Source organism: Podarcis melisellensis, assembly GCF_964234715.1.
Source record: "Podarcis melisellensis genome assembly, chromosome: 3".
Classification (NCBI taxonomy): Eukaryota; Metazoa; Chordata; class Lepidosauria; order Squamata; family Lacertidae; genus Podarcis; species Podarcis melisellensis.
Genome location: NC_138530.1, coordinates 45,854,824 through 45,875,741, shown reverse-complemented (window position 1 = coordinate 45,875,741; position 20,918 = coordinate 45,854,824). Strand labels below are relative to the sequence as shown.

At 40.1% G+C, this 20,918-nt stretch overlaps 2 protein-coding genes across 7 annotated transcripts in view; both read right to left on the bottom strand.

Annotated features, from left to right (window-relative positions):
• Window positions 1-836: 836 nt before the first annotated feature.
• GNG4 (G protein subunit gamma 4) lies at window positions 837-11,673 on the bottom strand. Of its 4 annotated transcripts, none has more exons than XM_081905500.1 (3): window positions 11,385-11,673; window positions 6,056-6,164; window positions 837-3,106 (listed from the first exon to the last, which is right to left on the bottom strand). In XM_081905500.1, exons 2-3 carry the CDS (start codon window positions 6,152-6,154, stop codon window positions 2,978-2,980), a joined length of 228 nt encoding a protein of 75 aa, XP_081761626.1. In that variant the 5' UTR covers window positions 6,155-6,164; window positions 11,385-11,673; the 3' UTR covers window positions 837-2,977. The 4 variants fall into 4 exon arrangements, with proteins under 4 accessions (XP_081761626.1, XP_081761629.1, XP_081761628.1 ...); XM_081905503.1 differs by lacking the exon at window positions 11,385-11,673 and adding an exon at window positions 11,113-11,205; XM_081905502.1 differs by lacking the exon at window positions 11,385-11,673 and adding an exon at window positions 10,992-11,078.
• A 4,957-nt stretch (window positions 11,674-16,630) lies between these two features.
• Window positions 16,631-20,918, bottom strand: part of LYST (lysosomal trafficking regulator) — a 75,865-nt gene continuing 71,577 nt past the window's right edge. For all 3 annotated transcript variants that reach the window (XM_081906739.1, XM_081906740.1, XM_081906741.1), the window contains exons 51-53: window positions 19,433-19,589; window positions 18,845-18,916; window positions 16,631-17,176 (exon numbers count right to left, since the gene is read on the bottom strand). In XM_081906739.1, the coding sequence (XP_081762865.1) occupies window positions 17,038-17,176; window positions 18,845-18,916; window positions 19,433-19,589 (368 nt within the window). In that variant the 3' untranslated portion in view covers window positions 16,631-17,037. The remainder of the gene's footprint in view (window positions 17,177-18,844; window positions 18,917-19,432; window positions 19,590-20,918) is intronic.

Below are 20,918 nucleotides of genomic sequence, written 5' to 3'. Positions count from 1 at the left end.
CCCATTTACTTTCCTGGATTCCCAGCTTTCCTTTCTTTAAAAAGGCTCTAGCACTTATAAAATCAGATATTTAAGGCAAGATGCGCAGGGAGTATTCTGCCCAATCATTTCGTGAGGGGAAAAAGCTTTCTCCCACACTATGGGAAGTTACAGCTAGAATTGGCACGGAAGGGAAGGAACAGAGAGACAGACACAATTCAACTGTCTAGGATTATTGAACTTCTTGGTTCATTTTGCATTCTATTTTTTACCTTCCCTGAAGAAGTGAGACACCCATAGTAAGCAACAGAGAAATATAAGTTATTTGCATACCTCATCTTGGACAGCATGGCCCTTCAAACAAAAGTTCAAAACTCGAACATTGTCTTATTTTGTTGCAAAAATGTTTTTCTTTTCTTTCTTGACAAATTAAGCATTAAGTTGTTTTTTTAGATTTTTACTTTTTATCAAAGCATTTTAATGTAGAATACACAAATTAGCCTGGCAAGATGCATGAAACTTGTATATTATTACTTTTATTTAAAACCTACCCTTTAACCAGAAGGTTCCCAGCACAGAATAAAGATCACTAAAATGTAACACAGCAATATCACATAAAAATTATAAAAACCAATGATCATCATAAAACAGCAATCCAGCAGTAGAATTCACTTCTAAAATCAGTCCTCAAAATCTATGAGGGGGAATTGAGGCGAAGAAAGTGTGGTTTGTCCAAAGTTGAAATGAATTCACAGTAACAGAGGGACTTAATCCCAGGTGTGAGATAACGACACACAACTTGTAAGCCATTTATACTCTTCTTAAACAAGCAGACAAACTATTACAGAGACAACGACCACAAATAAAAATAACCTTTATTAAAATTAATATTGAAAGCATAAAAAACTTAAATGAGGAGAAAAGGACTGAGGTTCCACAGTAACACTGTTGATCACATAGCAAGGAGCACATTAACTGTATAATTTAGAGGTACTACCTGTTTATCTCGAAGGAAACACCCTGTTCATCCTTGTGCCACAATTTCAAGGGCCTGAAGATATACTTAAGAGTAAGAGCTAACGTACAAAACAAACATAGAAAATACAGTTGCTTAACGTGTGCTGAACTATACTAAGAACATGCAGATGACCAAGACTGGTGGTGGCATTTTGGTGTTGAGCCTGGGATAAAAGCCAATGCTAAATAGCCTATGATTCCATCCTGTAATGGTGATTCATGGTTTACAGTGCAAAGTGTGGAAATCAATATCTGCAAAATTTGTATAAACTTCTGAGCAGCAATTCTTCATTTAAACAGAACTGGCCCTGCTAAACTTCAGTGTGCCATTTTAACCAGTGAGATGAGATCACCATGGTCTCATTTTGACTTGAAAGTTCTGAATGTACTGAATTATTTAAACAAAACAAAACAAAAACCCTTCCATCTCCAAATTCCCTTGATAGGAACAGGAAGGGTCAATGTTCAGTGGTACAGAACTTTTGTGTGTGTGTGTATGCAGAAGGTCCCAGGCTCAGACTATGGCACCTCCCCATAGGGCTAGAGGATATTCCTGTACGGGCCTCCATCAGGGTAGAACAATTTATGGTAAATAAGCAAGAAGAAAATAGCAATATAAATCACAGTCTTAAGTTTTCCACTGATACTTCATATATATTTCCTAAGTGGTGCAAATCTGACCCCTAACCATGTTAACTTGCAAGTAAATAGAGTATTTACAGTTTTTTACCCTTGCATTCTCATTTCAGCATTGCCTTTCTTTGTTGTATGCATTTTTGCATGTTTCCTTTTTTTTTACATATTAAGAAAAAATATTCCAATGTGCTTCTTACTACCAGCAACTATGACAGTTTTTGAGCTTTAGAATGCAATCCTATACCCTTTTTTGCCTGGGAATAAGTCCCATTGAACTTAGTGGGACATCTGAGTACGCATGTGCTGCAAGTTTGGGATATGGAAACCTTCACCCTAGACAAATTTTGTCTTCTCTTCCCTCTTCCCTTGTGCTGCTCCATTCTGCTTCACTTTGCCTGATTCACCCTGACAAAAACAAAGTAGCAAATAAAATGAAATAGCTATGACCAATTGTTTGACGCAAGATCTGATATAGTTACCGGGCAGGCTAAAACGATTTGTTTTCATCAAGCAAAAATGAATTGCCTATGTTTGTTTAGTTGGTAGAGTATAAATATTCCTATCTGAGAAATGATCAAACGGGTTTGTCATTTACACTTGAAAAGCCTGCTTTAATGCAATATGCCTGGTAGCCTGGTAGAGCTAACATTTTTATAGCCAGATTATTTAACATTAACCTAGTTATCCTTTGAAAAACTTAATATTTACATTTTGAAAATATTAAAAATTCTGATATCATCATCAATGTTTATCCACTATGACTTGGTAAAAGGCATCTTCCTATGTTTCTAAGGGGCAGAAGTTTTAACAGTTGTCTATAAGATAGGGGAAAGTTAGATTTCTAAAAGGTCCAGTGTTTTGAGATGTCACTAAGCACAACTCTTAAATAAAAATACAGAGGATTATTAAAAGTTGAGAGTAGATATTGCTCATCTTGGTATCAGAATCTCTCACGAATAGACACGCACACTCTAACTAGCAAAATCGAACTATCATATAACCATAGCTCTCAACTGTTCCCTTTTTTTAAGGGAAATTCCCATATTCCGAATAGGATTCCTCACAAGAAAAGGGAAAAGTTGACAGCTATGCATATAACTGAAACCAAATAAGGCTCCTTCGTTAAAAAAAATAAGTCAACAGAAATGTTTAGTACAAAGGACTGGTTTTTAAAAATTGGCATTAGACTAGCCTTCCATGTAGAATACTTATATTAACTTAAGAACATACTGTGTTCTTAGCAAGTCAGTTTTGGACTAAATTATTGTACAGAAGATGTCTTGAGGAAAAGCATGCACCATCAGTAATGTTTTCTCTCAAAGGTCATTTTTAATTGCAAGGTGATTCAGAGAATAGTACACAAGAGCTTCTTCTCCCGGAAGGGATTTTCAGATGTGGGCACTGGAATAATAAGGGGATCTTCTCCCATGTGAGCATCGCAGTATGCCAATAAATCAGCCGCAGCCTTGGATACCTAGAACAACAAAAAAAAAAGAAAAAAGGAGGGAGGGGGGAGACAGAAACCTAAGCATCATCACTGCTGCCACAGGGCCAATGGAATCAGTTGAAATATTTCCACAGAGTACTGATTTGCACTAATAAAAGCAAAAACACACCTCAGAGCACATAGTCTTTATACTCAAACCTGGGCACTGGGAAGCAAGAATAGGCAAATGAGGAATGCCCTGGGGGCACAGCATGCCATCGCAAACCCACAAATATGTTGCTTTTGGTAAATGTATAAAGCAATCCTACATATTCTGTAGTTCATTATGATAATTCATTTGCCTTCTCCACGATTGTGGCTGTGCCTGAAAATGGTGCCCACACAGGCTGAACTGGGAGAAAGTGTATAATTACTTTTTAATGTGAAGAACATGTTCAGCTCATTTGCTGTCTTGCTGCATCTTTTATCAGATGTTTTATAGTGTTGACTGGAGTATCAGAAGAGCTCCATTGAACTCTCAACTGGTTAAAACAAAACAAAATGAAGGAGGACAATATATAAAGACTATCATTATCTTTGTTTAAATGACTTGTTAGACTTGGGTTAGATTTCGACAGTGATGTCTTTGTAGTGGGTGGTGACTCTGAGATTATCCACATTGTTCCTTATCACAGCTATAACACCCAGTTAGCAACTAGCAGAACTGCACCAAGTCCCAAAAAGCTCTCCTGGATATGACCTAGTGCAATAGGAAAATGGACAAAGGCAGCAGGGTGGGAGGAAGCTAGCTACAGGTAATCCTCTACAACACCAGAGTAAGTTGAATTTCATTTGGGAAACATTTCCTTCATGTAACAGTACAACTTGGAACCACTCAGACACAGCTTCTGCTGGTTTCCTGGCCTCCCTCCCTCCCCACACAGTGAATGCAGGAGAGCAATTGTGGGCTAAACCTACTTATTGATAAAGACTAAACCAGTAGTACAGAACCCTCAAAGCAACTTCCACTTTTTGCTCAGTTTATATTGCAATGAGCTTCCTTGTCCAAGACATGAGGATAAGTATTATTTTATTATATGTATGTATGTATTACTATCCATAAATGAAATTAAAAACCACACATATAAACAAAAACTATGTAAAACTTTAAAATCAGAAATCATATCTGCATATAACAACCACTAAATCTTCCTTAACTGAGCCTTCCGATACTTGCTCTTTGGTTCTAACAACTTCCATTTATTCCAGTAAAATCTGAAATAATCAAAGACTGAGTTATTCTGTTTTATAGATTCATCTTTTGAGAGATAGTAATTTTGTGTGATGAATGTCTCAAAGTTAAAGGAGATGGATGGGCAAAATTATCTTTGACACCTTCCAGTTCCATGCTTCTCCATTAACTGAAAGTAATACTCCTTCCTTCTCCTGCCCTCTTTTATATACTACATATATATTACCACATCATCCTCCACCTCCTCCTCAAGATAAAATGACTACTCAGGGGCTCAAGTTATCAAACATTTGAGATTTTAGTGTGAGTTAACAGCCTTGAGGAAAACTGTGGAATTTTACCATTACATTTCAGAGCAAAGGAGGTGATTAGAAGCAGCCCAAGTTAGAACATAATCCTGTTAGATACACTATAATTATAAGATTCAGTGACAAGAGAAAATGCTGCAATTACTACAGTCACCTTCCATGACAAGACAGACATAATTGCTATTCTTGTGACAACGCCCACTCTGCTTTTGCTTTGTCTAAAATGAGCACATCCACAAACATCTCCGTAAAGCCACTGTTGATCTCACAACACTTATTTTAGAGATATTTGCTCAGCCTCTTTTTAAAAAAGGGAAGGGAGAAAACACAATAGCTATTGTATATAACTTTGCGTGATCTGTCACTTGTAATAAAAAACAACTACAGTGTTTCTTGATTGGAAGGCAGCAAGATCAACCCACTGCATATCCAGAGACACAAATGATTTATATCACTCTTGTCTAATTCATTAAAAATTTCAAAAACATTCTTCCTTAAAAAAACATACTCTCACAATAACAGTGGCGTAGGAGTTTCTGGATCATAGTTATTGCTCTTCTCATTTAAGCTATTTATTTACACACACACACACAACCAAAACAAACAAAACAAAGATGCATCTTGTGGACTAATAATGTATTTACACTTATACCTCACTTTTCCTCTGATGAAGGCACAGTGGCTTACAAATGGTTCCTAGGCCTCTACTATTCAAGCAGCATACAGGATTAGACCCGTTTATCTTTAGAAGCAGAGTCACTTGCTTTTATAACTTCAAGCAAAATCTGCTTTGGCACAGTCTTAACACTTTCAATACACATGCGTTTATGGAGGTGCTTTCAGAAGCTACTTTTGCTTTGTAGCTGAAGGCATCCAGTTTCAGTTTCTGACACGGAAAAAACAGCAGATTTGCCATTTGTGTTTTGCTTTTAATACCATTGCATGGTTGTGAATTAAACTTGTACCACCATTTAATTTATTACTGCAGAAAGTGAGCCCTTTTTACAGCAAGCTGAAAATGTAAAGATCATCAAGGCTTTAGAATGCCTCTGAATCCTATTTTGTTCAATGTAGCAAAAGTAAATTGTACTCTGAAAAGAATGCATCAAGTCTGACATTTAATAAGTACACTGACTCCTTTGGGAAAGGAAATAATGTACCTTTTCCTGAATTAAGAGGAGAGATGGCCCTTATCAAGAGAGAGCGAGATTTATCTACAGTGAGAGGTGGCTACAAAGCTCGTCAAGAAATCATTTTGGTGTAATCTGATCCTCAAGTCAACAGCTAACTGATTTTCAGGCATGAGATGTACATCCTGTCAATGCTAGAAATGTGTCCTTTGTTTCAGCACAAGCTGACCAAATATTTATGCACCACAAGAATAAACATTATATTATGATGTAATATATGTAGACATAGTAACAGTTTGAAATTTACCTTTATCCTGTCCAGATATGCCTCCATTTTCAGCTGCTCCACTGCTTTTCTTGCTTGAGATATATTTGTTGTACTGTTATTAGCCATTACCTCCTTCATCCTCCTTTTTCTAGAACAATAAAAATTACAGCATGGGGGAAATGCTCAAATTCCAAATGTAAACAAATCAAAGCATATATTCCTTTCTAGCCATGTTGTCATCCTTAGATCATTCTCTCATTTCAGACATCATGGCATGGAAAAGTGTCACAATTTACCTCCACAAACTCTCTTTTCTCAAAATTCTTCCAGTATATCCAATATCTAGTTTTCTTTACTAGCAACAGATTACTGTACACTTATACCAATCAGGTCAGGTCACATTTCTATGCTAAAGAAGGAGCCATAAAACAGATTATATATCAAAGCAGGGATAGTAAAGACTCAGATCTTTGTATAGCCCCTAAGCAGTGACTAGTGTGACCAACACTAGTGATCATGGCAGCCTACTAGCTAAATTTGGAGTATAAATTTCAGGGGGAGGAGGTTCATTTATGAAACAGCCCATACCTCTGGGGTCCCATGGGCAATATGGTGTGCTTTCAGACACCACCGTTGCAACCCGCCAAGGCCCCCTCCCAGGTTCCCCCCCCACACACACACACAATGGATGACACTGGGTTGGCTAGAAATAAAGGTGAAGACATCCAGTCACCATTATCTCCATTTCCCCAGAATGCTTCTGGTACATGCTTTTCCCATTTGACTCGCCTGCTTTTTCTCTGGTTTGGGTGTATTGCCAAATATGCCTCTGGGTCCAAAAAGGCTGGTAGCCTATACCATACATGGACTACTCTCACCAAAAGACCCCACACAAGACTATTTTAAATTTTATGATCAAATCACTCCCTAGTTTTTTAGAATGGAGAAAGCTATCTCATGACTTGGTTTCTCTTAGCATTTGTCTCAAGGGCTTGCTAAGTCCCTGAATCATGCATCTGTCTTTCAACTGAAGGCTGATGAAATAACCTAGATGACAAGTGTAAGCAAATGGTGCTGCTTAAAGACAAGTGTGGATTCACACTTGATGTTAAATTGTTGGCTAAATTGGAAGATGATGCCTTTGAAAAGGGCTGAAAAGATGTTTCTCCAGTGGGCACTAGGACACTGCCTCCCAAGTGGGAATTGATTCAACGGAGTTGTTGACTGAGATCAAGATAATTTCAAGAGAACCTCAAAATAATAATAATAATGCAGATCTGTCAGCCCTTCAATTTATCCAGAAACATAATAGTCAATATATTTACCCCAATTTATGTGTAGTACTTATTCTCATTGCATCTGGTGAGATGTAATTTTCAAAGCTGAAATTGATAAAATTACACTTCTATGCCTCAAGAATACCTATTAGAGTTAGCACTGAATTCAGATGAATGCTGGGAGAGGTTTGCATTACAGTGATCTGACTGAGAACTTGCTTCCAAGAAGGCTCAAAAAGTTCATTTCATTACATAGGGCACTAGGGAATTGATTCTTAAATAATTAATCACTGTACCATTATTTATCAGTGAAATGGCTTTCACCAATTCACCATATGTCCCTCCCATGATGATGCCATACAACATGCTTTTTTAAGGGGGTAGGCTTTCTCTGTTTCTCCATCACATGTGGAGGCAACAACTTGTATTCATATATTTGCGTTGTGTTGATATGCTATATGAATCTTTTCCACTCCAGTTGTAATAAAAATTGACCACAACGCATGCGTTATGATACTTTTGTTCGTACTTTCATGGAAGCTTCATGTATAGTCGTACCCTGGTTGTCGAATGCATTCCGTTCCAAAGTCCATTCAACTTCCAGAAATGTTTGACAACCAAGGCGCGGCTTCCGATTGGCTGCAGAAGCTTCCTGCATGCAATTGGAAGCTGCAGAAGCCACGTTGGATGTTTGGGTTCCAAACAATGTTCACAAACCACAAATCACTTCCGGGTTTGCGGCATTCGTTCAAGAGCCAAAACATTCGAATAGCAAGGCATTCGGGATCCAAGGTACGACCGTATAGAACTGAGTGAAATTTTATGCCTGACTTGCTTTCACATCTTTAAGGGCCCCCATAAATGACTGCCATTTCTTTCACAGCAGGAACAGTGATGTCATCTCCTAGAGCCCCATTTTCCAACTCTGCATGCCAAAATCATTTTTCTCATAGAGAAAACACACCAAATAAGCTAGGCCATAGAAGAGGCAGTTTACATCAGCATGCACAGCTATGAGTTAAACTGCCACTTTTAGTTGGAAAAATTCCAGAGCCTCTTTATTATCACCAAACAAAATTGGGAAAAAATTCAAGTCCACCCAAACTTTTAATCAGGTAGGATGTTAAACAAAAAATGTGGGAAGGGGGTATCAGGGGGGAGGAATATTGCCTCGGTACTGAAGCCATAATATCTGCATTGGCCCAAAGTTCATTTTTTTTGTTCTATGTAGCCTAAGAATGTGTGTGGCTAAACAGTGCTGGTGCCTCCGGTTTTACTTCTGCACACACGCACTTCTTTCACTCTGTAAACTGAGAGTCATGGATGTGGTGCTAAACAAAACACAGGATAGCCCCCCCCCAGGAAACCAATGTTTCTTTTTTGCTGGAAGCATTGATTTTGAGACACTTCTGTTAAATGCAGAAAGTGGTGGAAAGTTGATAGCAGATAGAGGTTCTTATTACACAACCACTGCCTTGCAGTTCAGCTGACAACTTTTATTTGTTTTGGACAACTGAGGCCAATACAAGCATATCCATCTATCTATTTCCAAAGCCAAAACCTGAACAGAGTCTAGCTTTGGAAAACTATATCTGTGTGTGGTGGGGGTAGGAAGTACAGCAGGAGAGGATCTCTCTATCTGCACAGCCCCTATGCATAGTCCCTCTATCAGCAACAGAAGGGGGACCCACCCACCTCAGAGGTTTTCAGCACCAAATCAGGGACTATTCTTCGGCTCCTAAAAAGATCCTGAAGGTAGAGAACTGGACACAGACTGAGTGAAGATTGACTTCAGCACCCATTGTCTATATAAAGGACTATGAGGCATGATATCCCCTGTGAATTTTGATCGGTCCCAGCTAGTCTAATGTTTTGCAGTTGTTGTTGTTTCCTTTTTAATGAATGCACTTAACAGTGAATGTAGGGGCAGATGGGGCTCATCAACCTGGGAAGGAATCCCATCTAGGAGAAGGAAAACTCTGATCCTAAACCTCCACTGCCTTGCAGGCTATCTTCAGGAGAAGAAAAGGCTAAGAAGTAAACCTTGCACAAATCCAGAGTGGGGTCCCAAAGATGGTACAATGGCACCTTGTATGCCTCCTTCTGGCAATTCCTGCAGCCAAGCTGGTGCCAAACATATTGCTCTGCTTTCCTTCAGACTACATCAGTGAGGCCAAGGGAGAACGGGTCTTGTTGTATGGGCAGCCCAGAACCTCCACACCCACTGCCTGGACTTATGTCCTGGGGAAGTCACTTTGTGATACTAACTCAGCAGTTTGACTTCTCTCAAGCCAGACGGGTGCCAACAATTCAGCACTGGGTGTACGCATGGATCTATTTTTACAGTAATGGGAGAAAAGCACTAAGCAGAAAAAGCATTACAAATCCTAGTTTTGCATTTTGACAAGTTTGCCATAACATAAAAGCCCTCTGAAATGAAGCCGAAGGGTTATCTAGTCTTATCACCTCTTTCCCCACTGACCAACCAGATGCTTATGGGAAGCCCACAAGGACAGTCCTCTCCTGCTGATGTTTCCCATTAATTTATCTATTCCACTTTAAAGCTATCTAAGTATGCACTGTGTGAAGAAGTGCTTCCTTTTTTCTGTCCCAAATCTTCCACTGCTTGGCTTCATTGGAAGACCCCCCCCCCCGCCCTACCCCCAGTCACAAGAGAAGAAAACCTCTCAATCCATTTTCTCCACCACATGCATAATTTTATGGAGCCGTATCGCGATGCATTCTTACTCGTCTTTTGTCCTTCCTTCTCCTCATGATTATGCTTATGCTGTGCCAGTTGTGCCCTGCTCATCTCACTCAGGACACTGTGATACCTTCTGCAGCAAAAGCTTCTATTTGCACTCAGGAAGCTACGAAACTGGGAGGAAGGGGGGAGCGTGCACTAGGAGTCTGCCTGTCTTACAAATATCCAGATTTATTTGAACAAGATTTTCAAATGCACATCAAGCAAGAGATATCTGCTTTCAGCAGGAGGTCATCTTGATAAGCATTCTCACACAGCTCACACATGTCTGCAGAATTCTGGGAAATACGTGCCAAAATTGGCTTATTGCCTTTCTTGGCTACCATCTCCTTTGTCTACCATCTCTCCACGTTCATAATGTTCAAATTGTTCTGAACAAGCATCACTTTTTACATAATAACCCCTCTCCAATCAGTATTGCAATGGCCACTGGAATCCAGGATTTCCCGGGTGATCTAGGCAGACATGAAGGCTCTTCTGATAACAGAGGCTAGGTTGCAGGTTACCTTTAGGGAAACTCACAGTACCCATTATTTCTTACTAGTAGACTGACCCAAGTGAGAGGTACCAGAGCCATTAGGGTTGTGATGATTCTGGCCAACAAATCACATGTGAGCCATTAAAATACAAAACTGGCACACTTCCTTCAAGAGAGTCCCATCTCATCCAACCTAGAAAACACCAAGCTCCATTTGCATCAGGTTGTCTAGAACTCATTCCTTGGACCTACAAGCTCAACCGCAGAAACATGTGCACAATGGAAAAGTATGTCTCAGAGCAAGTAGAGTGCATAGCCCAACCACCCATTTCTGATGCCAGGAAATACATGTTTTCAAGATCGGGCAGCTTACACCCCACTATTTTTCCTTGTCAATCCATCTCCCTACTCCCAGGGAGCCATTACCTTTAGGATTAGGTAGAACACTACTCTCACCTGGAAAGACTATCCCATTATTCAGTAGTTCCTTCCCAAGTTACCACATTTGCGGATAAGCAGAGTATCCTTGAAGTCAACCCTGTAAGATGTGCGAGTGATTAAAATATTATTTTCTTACATGCACGCAGGATCCGGGTCTCACAGGCGTATCTGTCTATAAGGACTAACAGGCACTTATACACCTCGCAGTATTTTGCTCCCTCGCCCATCACAGAGAACACGAGATCGACAAACGCTGGAACCAACCCACGCGAAGGGATCCCAGAAGCTTGCGCCCCTGGGAAGTCTCCGACTCCCGCCCCAGATTGGGCGAGACACCGACCCAGCCTAGCGGTCTGCTGCTTTCCTTTGCTTGCCTACTTTCCCATTTCCATTCCTTCCTTGACTCACCCCTTGCAGACGACGACGGAGGCTCGGGACTGTCCGAGAGACTCGAAGGCGGAGCAGCGCGAAGCGACCACCTCACGCCCCGGCTACAACCAGGCTCGCGTCGAGGCGCCACATGCCTGTCCGGCGCGGGGGGTTTGAAGGAGCACGGCCGGCCCACCACGCCCTGCTAGACGCGCCTCCCTCCCGGAAAGGGGCCCGCGGGGCTGCTCAGCCGCCTGCCCTCCTGCGACGGGAGAGCCCAGCCAAGCTCTTCGCAGGCTTTGAGCAAAGCAGACGGGGGCGCGCGCGCACCCCCGACGGAAAGGAATTCCAGCTCGTGACGTCAATGGAGTTGGGCGGGAGAGCAAGAAAGAGCGCGCTTCCATACCTACTAGCTACTCCTGGCTTCGTGTGTGTGTGTGTGTGTGTGTGTATGTATATATGTGTGTGTGTGTGTGTGTGTGTGTGTGTGTGTGTGTGTGTGTGTGTGTGTGTGTGTGTGTGTATATATATATAAATAATATAATATAATATATATTATATTATATTATATATTATATATATATATATATATAATTTAATGAGGGCAGCCCGTCTGCGGGGTGTCGCGTGTTGTAGGAAGAGAGAAACGTGTGTGAATTTTCATCGCGCAAATTAAAGTGATCAGAGTCTCTCTTTCTCTGCCCATCCAGCAACGTTTCTGCCTCTTAAGCAACGCAGAAATTTCCCAAGAAATAGGGATGTAACGCTAGGAATTCCTTCCAATCCATGAAAGCTAACATAGAGTTTACTATAGGCCGCCATGTTATATTGGTATGAACTGGCAGAAAGAAAGAGGCACTAAACCAATTCCAATGTTTAAATAACCAAATAAAGCTGTATCCCGTCACATGGCGTGGGCCCTGAAAGAGGTGTTCACGGGTTCACTTTTGCACATGAGGGGGGGGGGGCGGGATTCGGGATGACACACTTATGGGTTAACTGGGTACCAGCAAAAGAATATTGCTCATAGTAACAGTGTCACAAACCGATTTGGATTTGATTAATAGGGAAAGGTCATCCAGTCTCAATCTGTAATTTAACATGACAAGTGTGAGGGGTGAGTAAGAGCTGCTTCACACTTTGAGAAGGAATCGTGTTTGCCAGTGATATACAGATGGTTCCCATAGCGAACATGAAAAAGTGTGAAGGACAAAGAAGCGTTCCTAAAACATTTTGTTAGCCACGCTCCAAGCACAGAGGACCTTGGCAACTGTTTTAACACCATGTGTTATTAAGGTGCCTCTACTCTTCATACTACTACAGGGAACGCTAATGGAGGCTCCGCAAAATAATGGTGTTACCAGAAAATGTTAAAACGCTCTTAACTAAAGGGGAGTTGGGAATTATAGCTATGTAAGGGGGGGGGGGGACTACAGCTCCCAAGGTTCTTTGGGGAAAGCCCAAATGGATGGTGAGGATGTGACATTAGGGCCAAGCGTAGCAGCCTCTGGCTGTTCCTCCTGAGCCCCAGCCATTCCCCACTATAACCATGCCTGGGTTCCCAAATCCAGCCTACTGTTAGGTGTGGAAGATGCTCTCTCCTCACTTCTTGCTGGCATCATAGAGCTCCTGCTATGGCTGTAGAGACCGATGTGGGAGACATGTTTTGTTGCAGCTGGGGCAGATGAAGGCGTCCGGTTGTGCTGCTGGAGATGCATCATGGTGTTTCTACTGCCTGCATTCCTTCTAGCAGTCATTCCTTCTCTGATATGGATGCACAGCCTAACTGTCTGTATCCAGGCACTGAGGTTGTCTGGAACGGATTTCAACTGCCAGGCCAAGCAGCTTCTGTATATGGATACAGTGGTACCTCAGGTTAAGAACTTAATTCCTTCCGGAGGTCTGTTCTTAACCTGAATCTGTTCTTAACCTGAAACACCATTTTAGCTAATGGGGCCTCCTGCTGCCACCACGCCGCCGGAGCACGATTTCTGTTCTCATCCTGAAGCAAAGTTCTTAAACCAAGGTAATATTTCTGGGTTAGCGGAGTCTGTAACTTGAAGCGTATGTAACCTGAAGCGTATGTAACCTGAGGTACCACTGTATATGGAACAGGAGGAGACAACCTCTTGTTCTTCACCTGAAGCAACAATTATGTCTTTGGCTGGCCCCATGTAGGACATATATGAAAGCCCTATTTATTATAACTGTGCTGGTGTGGGAGGCAGGAATAGAACAGAGGAAAACACAGCTGTGACTGACTGGTTGAAAGGGGTCTGTGAGGTAAAATACCCCAAAAACTGTATTATTGCAACAACAGAGCTCACAGAGATGATGCAGCCCCAAAGATGCAGCCCCCACAATGAAGCAAAATTAGGCGGTTGCCTCAGGTAGCAGACCGACCTTTGTTAAGAATGGTAGTGAAGCCTTTGCCAACCTTGTGTGTGTGCTGGCTGGAGCTGCAGGGAGTTGTAGGCCAAAGGACCAGCATAATGGGCAGGAGATAGATCTGATTTCTAGGGCACAGTTCAATAGGAAGTTCTGAAGTGAATGGAATTGCTCACAAGCCTGGTTTTGATGGATGTGCCCTGCTTGCAGTGCAACTTGGATTTTCTACCTCAGGCACCCAACATGTATTGCACTTCTGAAAACAAAATTTTATAGAGCCAGAAAAATCAAAATGCCTTTGTCAAGTGCTCTTTCCAAGGAGAAAACATTTTTATATATGTTGGGGTTGAATTATCTGTGGAGTGAGATCATTTGCTGTTGTCAAATCTGGAGCTAGCTATACGACACAACCGTAAAAAGTCTAAAGTGTTTCAGATTCATGACCATTTAATTCCATTTAACGTACATTTTAATTCAAATTAGCTAAATTCACACCTATCTTGTTTTATTGTAATTTTACCAAACTGTCAAATAGAACTTCTTGAATGCAGCTCTATGCAGTTTCTGAATGCAGTTTCAGTTCTTTAACTGATATACCATATGTACTTTAGTCTAATGCACCATCGAATCTAATGTGACCTCAATTTTCAGAGCCTTGAAACCAAAAAAAAGAATTTGCTGGCTAATGTCAGTGTGCCATCCAATCTGATGCACACCTTTATTTTCACAATGTAATTTAGCCAAAAAAGGTGCAATCTGGGAAACATATGGCCAATATCAGGCCAAAACAGCATAGTTGAGGTGTTGATGTGGCGGGTATGGTGTTTGGGGAAAGGGGAAGTTGAGAATTCCCTGATCAATCCTCTTTAACAATCATCTGGGAACAATTGACAGCTACGAACAGGACTCACTTGCCTTAGTTTCTGGGCAAAGTAGATTATCTTACAATACTGAAGATCTGTACAGTAATTTATTTTTTGCATTTAACTGGCCCTAAGAAAGAGATTGCACTGCAGCAAATGTAAACAAAATAACAACTGAAATAAGTAATGTGAGTTAAGAAGAAGAAAACATACCTAGAATCCCTATGGAGGTTTGTAGACTCTAGTTTTCATCTGTATAATATTAATGCCTTATCTATATTAGTATGAAATACTTTATTACTCAGCAGTATAGGTGCAGTGAACATAAATATACTGTAATTATATTATTATTTACAGGGGTATTCAATGTATGCATAAACCTCATGAGGTGTTATTAAGATTTCCAGAACAAAGCTGCCATGCTGAATAAATATCATTCTATCCAAAAACCTTATAGCTCTGCATAAAAATACTGCATCTCACAAGGTCAGTTGTTTTGCATATTTAAGATTTATAATAATGTCCTAAAAGTAAGACTTCATAAATGACATTTTGTATCCTAATGTAGAAGCAATTAAAAATGCCTCAAGAACAATGAAAAAAGATGTTACCTCAAGCACTCCATTGCAGTATAAGTCCTTGTTTTTAGATGGTAAACATGATTGAAATGTGAACCAAAATGCATTTTCCTTTTGCAATTTTAAATGTGGAAATCCATAGGTGTTAATGTAACATCAGCATCAAGTTGGGAAAAGACTAGGAAGAGACATACATATATTCACACACCATGCCTAGTGTGCTTTTTTAGATTCTGGATTAATCAGAAATACTTAAAAAAAAAAAAAACTTTTCCCCCAAAAGAATTTTCTGAAACAATTTTGAAAGCTTCAAGACTCCTACAATTTTATATTTGAATGAGCAGAAAAAGGGTCTTGATTGTATATTTATGGAGTGACCCGTTACAGTTTTCATGATGCTTTTAAAAGAGGCACATGCAAAAGAAACATCAAAGGGAAGAACAAAACGAAAGATGTAGATTATGGAAAAATGTATAAGTTAATACATCACTATGGAATTCTGGGCTTATTTGCTTTTCCCCAAGAAAGAGAGTAGATGCATTTGTACCACATGTATATCAGAAATTTAAATAAACTTATTTATTGAACTAGTCACATGAGAAAGCCGTTAAGATTCAGAATTTTATAAACTGAATGTTAAAGGCTTTACATATTTAACTGCTAATTGTAAATATTGTTACAATTTACTTTTAACAAGGGGGGGGAGTCATGCTGAAAATATCATAATTATGTTTAAATACATAATTTTAAAAGAAAACGTATGCGTTCCTATTCTGTGAGTTCATGTTCTGTGCATGTAACTCTTCATTAGCATTATACAGATATATTTTAAAATGTAATTCAGGCAGTTTTTAAACAAATCAAAATGATTTTAACACAATTATGATATTTATACTTTTTCAACCCCCTACCATTGCCAAAACTGAATTGGAAAAAATAATTTTGGTGGAGTTTAAATATCTGAATTAACAGAATCACTCAGATTGTCATAATTCTGCTCCCCTCCCCATCTGCCATTACAGTTTTTACAATTCTTATATGACAAATAGAAGTATATTTCTGCTTCTGCTTCCCCATTCTTGATGTCCAGAGTATAAACCACAAGATGTTCCAGTCTTTGGGATTTATACAATTTGAAATTATTTTGAAAGATCTCTGTATTGCTTCATGTTGTCACAACAGTTTTGCCTATTAAACGACAGGTACCATATATACTTAAACTGCTATAGACTTATGGTCTGTTATAAATTAAGACAGTGAATAAATAGAATCACAGTTCATAGAATTGTACTTCAGGTATTTCAGCAACATTGGTGTAGAGACACCTACAGAGCTAATTTGCTTCTCTATAAAGCAAATCTGAGTTCTTGAATTTTAAAACACTGGTAACTGGGGGTGTCCATTCTAGAGAAAGGTGTACTACAGTCAACTAATAAGTTATACACACAAACCGACCTTGTTTTTTTTTTAATAAACCTTTGAAGTATTTTAATTCTATTTTATTTTTTTACAACACAAAGGGGCAGAAGTCACCATTAGCGCTTCAGGATTTAGAATATACATGTCCACGAAATGATTTGTAAAAATATTTTTACATTATACATTGCAGCATTTAAACTTCTGGGTTAGCGCTTCTACTCTCTCCTGAAAAAAAGCACACCAGAAGTTTCCTATAACCAGTGATATGGTCTGGTGCGTGAGCATTCGTAGCAGCCTTTCACTGATATATTGCTAATCTACTCTCAGTTATCATGAAGATGTTAAAAGAGTATTTCGAGATCCAGGTAAACAGAAGTAGTTCTATAATCTACCCTGGATTGAAAGCGCTTCAAAATAACCAAGGCCAAGGAGGAAGGACAGCCATCAGCCAGCTGCATAGCTGCTCAGGAAGGAGTAAAACATGGGGAGCTTCAAGGGCTTTTGGTCCTTGCGACACCAAGCAATAACAGTTCCTTCATTATTTGCTGTGTACAGATGATGGCCGTCACAGGAAAATGTAAGGCTGTAAAGAAAAACAAAACAAAAATCTGTCACATCTCACGGGTTAATTGAGAATTTTAAACCCTAACACTAAGGATGCTTAAAGGGGTGGCGGGGGGGGGGGGTGAGACTCAGTTTTAATTTACCTGCGCTAGTACAGTGGTACCTCGGGTTACATACGCTTCAGGTTACATACACTTTAGGTTACATACACTTCAGGTTACTGACCCAAAAATAGTGCTTCAGGTTAAGAACTTTGCTTCAGGATGAGAACAGAAATCGTGCAGTGGCAGCGCAGTGGCAGCAGGAGGCCCCATTAGCTAAAGTGGTGCTTCAGGTTAAGAACAGTTTCAGGCTAAGAACGGACCTCTGGAACGAATTAAGTGCTTAACTCGAGGTACCACTGTACTGTACATACATTTATTTTCAGCACTGACACCCTGCCTTTCTTTCTTTTTATAAAAAGTATCGTACAAAACAGCACGTTGTACATTCACTCAATTCTGAAAAACGTTGGGAATGTTTGCAACAGCTCCTCCACCCTCACCCCTGAATAGGTCCCAAGGAAAACTGCCGCACATCAAGTTTACACTCACTCTTATTTTATTCTAATTATTTGGAATTTGCGTGCTTTCTCTCCCCCCCCCCCCATCCCGGCTGCCTCTTGTGCTGGAGTGCAGAGTCAGGCAACCATAAATTTCCTTGTGCAGTTTTCTGGTTTCCTGCAAATCTTAGGGGTTGAAGGAAAATGTATGTGAAATATCTATGAAAAGAAATATATATGGCTAAGCTTCTGACGTGCCTTTACTAGCCCACTGTGGAAGAAATGGCTTTTGAAAATAAATTCTTGGCATACACCTTTCAGTTTGCTGCCCAATTTATTTGGAGCTAAAAAATGTTTTTATGTGGCTTGTTTCTGAAGTTTTCTCATTTTATGTAATCTGACAGATCAAAAGAAAGAATATTTATTCCTCCATTCAGGAACGCACCAGAAATAATTATGAGCACAGCCAGGAAAAAGAAGAAAGCAAGCACTGAGGAAGTCATGGGCATGGAAAGGGGAGTAGCAGATACAGTGGTACCTCTGGTTAAGAACTTAATTTGTTCTGGAGGTCCATTCTTAACCTGAAACTGTTCTTAACCTGAGGTACCACTTTAGCTAATGGGGCCTCCTGCTCCCGCCACACGATTTTTGTTCTCATCCTGAGGTAAAGTTCTTAACCCGAGGTACTACTTCCAGGTTAGCGGAGTCTATAACCTGAAGCGTTTGTAACCCGAAGCATTTGTAACCCGAGGTACCATTGTACTGACAACTGAACACAAAAACTGATCAACTGCAGCCCTCAGTAGAGCAACTGTGAGCCCAATTTCCCCCAATTTATTGGATTAACCCCATATCAGACAAACTCAAATTTACAGGGGAAATTGATATTGGTGTTGTTTGAGGGTAATATGTGGACTACACAAAGTAAATGGGAACACAAACAGATGCAAATAGACAGTAAATTCAGTAACGGACAGTAATGCAGAATTCTCAAAATTATCTGTAATAGTAACTTCAAAAAGGTAAGCAAAACATATTTCAAAGGCATCAATTCACACAGAAAACCATGTTCTGAAAGCGTAACAGTAAATTGCTGTGTTCCAAAATGAAGCCATTTGTTTGTTTCCTTGTTTGTTTGTTTATTACCTTACAATAGGTTTATTTGATTTAGAGAATGTAATTTCCCGCACAGGTTTCAAATCCCACGTGCTCCACAGCCTAAGGAAAAGACAAAGACAGAATGACTGCTACCTCATACAATCCAAAAACAGCTTTTCAGAGATTTGGCTGCAGCATTGTAAGACTAGCACTTTCATCTCTTTTTGTGTCCTGCCAGAGTCTCTGGTTAAACCTGTGTTGCAGATTTTTGGCATTTTTCAGACGCACCCATGACCTTGCTGCGCTAATGCATATGTATACCCTTTTAGTGCAAGTGTCATGGACAAACTGTTTTTTTTTTGTTTTTTTTTTAGAAAAAAGATTTTAAAAGCCCTTTTCATCTGCTGCAAATGGGTCCCTTCTGAAGCAAGAGCACCCTCCCTCCTTCACAACCTTGTTGTAAAGCTGTGAAACTAGGGTTACTGTATGGAGGAAGCTGTCCCCTTTGCTCCACAGAAATAACATCTTCAGAACAGATGAATGGAAAAAGAAGTACGACACAGAGTTTCCCAAATAATAGCTTTTATAAGGAGCACTTGCAATCAAAAAGGAAAATTGTCTCCCGTAACCACTCACCGTACAACTCCATTTTCCAGCCCTCCAGCAATCACATTGATAGAGACTCCTTCAGGCTGGTTAGAGAAAGCAACAGAGCATATAATTTCCCTGCAGTGCACATGTCCCACAAGATCACCGTTCACGGTCCAAAGTCTCAGATCACTGCCACCACCAACTGAAACGCAATAGAACAGCTGCATTAGCAAAATAAAATCCAGAACATGATCTAGATGAAACAATATACTACCCAAAAGACCACTCAAAAGAATGAAGGACTAGCATCCAATCATATGCAAGCGCTGACATTACATTTTCTGGCACTGACTATTTCTCAAAAACATAAAATCCAAATGATCTACACAGAAGCAACAGCATTATCAATAGGTAATACCAATCACACCTAACAACCACTAACAAACTGAAGGTGTTACTGGACTGCAAGGGGATATCTTTGTCAATATCAGGGGCATCCCTAAATTGCTCTAATCTGGGGGATCTCAATATTTTCCCATTTCAAACATTCACATACAGCTTCTTAGATACAAACTACTTCCCAAAGTGGTTTGAAGCACGATTAAAACATAATATCAATGGATACAATAAGGACTGGCAACAGAGAAAACTTCTATTTCCAGCAGTCCAAGTAAAGACATGCAAGATGTAATGGCCCAACTGATGGAAATGTCAGCACAGAACCAATGCATATTCTGGCTTCCTACCAGGCTATGCTTAGGGATGTACTGGAGAAAAGTATATTTCTTCCCCCAGGAGATACAGATGGCCTAAACGGGAATGCAGAAAGATTGCTTTCTGAAATGTGCCTTCAGCTACTTTTACAATTGTATTACATCAGTGTGATGAGAGCATCCAACATCTGGAAGAAAATGTAAGTTACGTGAAGCCACTTCCTGGTGTGCAGACTGACATAATGGATAATTTGACCATTACTTCACCTAATTAACAAACAGAACTGAAATGCCAGATTAATAGAATCACAGAGTCAAAGAGGGTCTTGTAGGTGATCTAGCCTTGCTCTGTGCATGAACTAAAGCACCCCAAACATAGTATTTTTTGCTCCATAAGATGCACCTGACCATAAGGCACAACTAGTTTTTAGAGGAGGAAAACAAGAAAAAAAAAATATTCTGAATGAAACAGTGGTTTTATGATTTTTGTGGTTCATGCTGTGGCCACAGACATATGATTTGACGGTGAGTTTGGAGAATCCATGTGGATCCGTGCTTTGTAACCACGTTTTTGCGCCATTGTGGCCCCACGAAACAGTGGATGCGTGATTTTTTTGGTGAAGGCTGTAGCATGGACATGCTATGCGATCTGATGGTGAACTTGGGGTGACCCAATGCAAAAATCCTGATGATCCATGTGCTTTTACCTGCCCCTCCCAGGCAGCCTCCTTTATCTCTAGAGTCCCTTATCTCCCTCCCGATCGCTTGCCGATCAGCTGCTCAGCGGCTTTGTTTCAACACTCCCTTCCCTCTTGTTT

What these genes read in the sequence shown, in the direction of transcription:
- GNG4 (XM_081905500.1), bottom strand. Translation starts at nt 6,154, where the DNA reads ATGAAGGAGGTAATGGCTAATAACAGTACAACAAATATATCTCAAGCA. An exon ending in CATATCTGGACAGGATAAAG is followed by an intron (nt 3,107 to 6,055) that starts GTAAATTTCAAA and finishes TTGTTGTTCTAG; the next exon opens with GTATCCAAGGCTGCGGCTGA.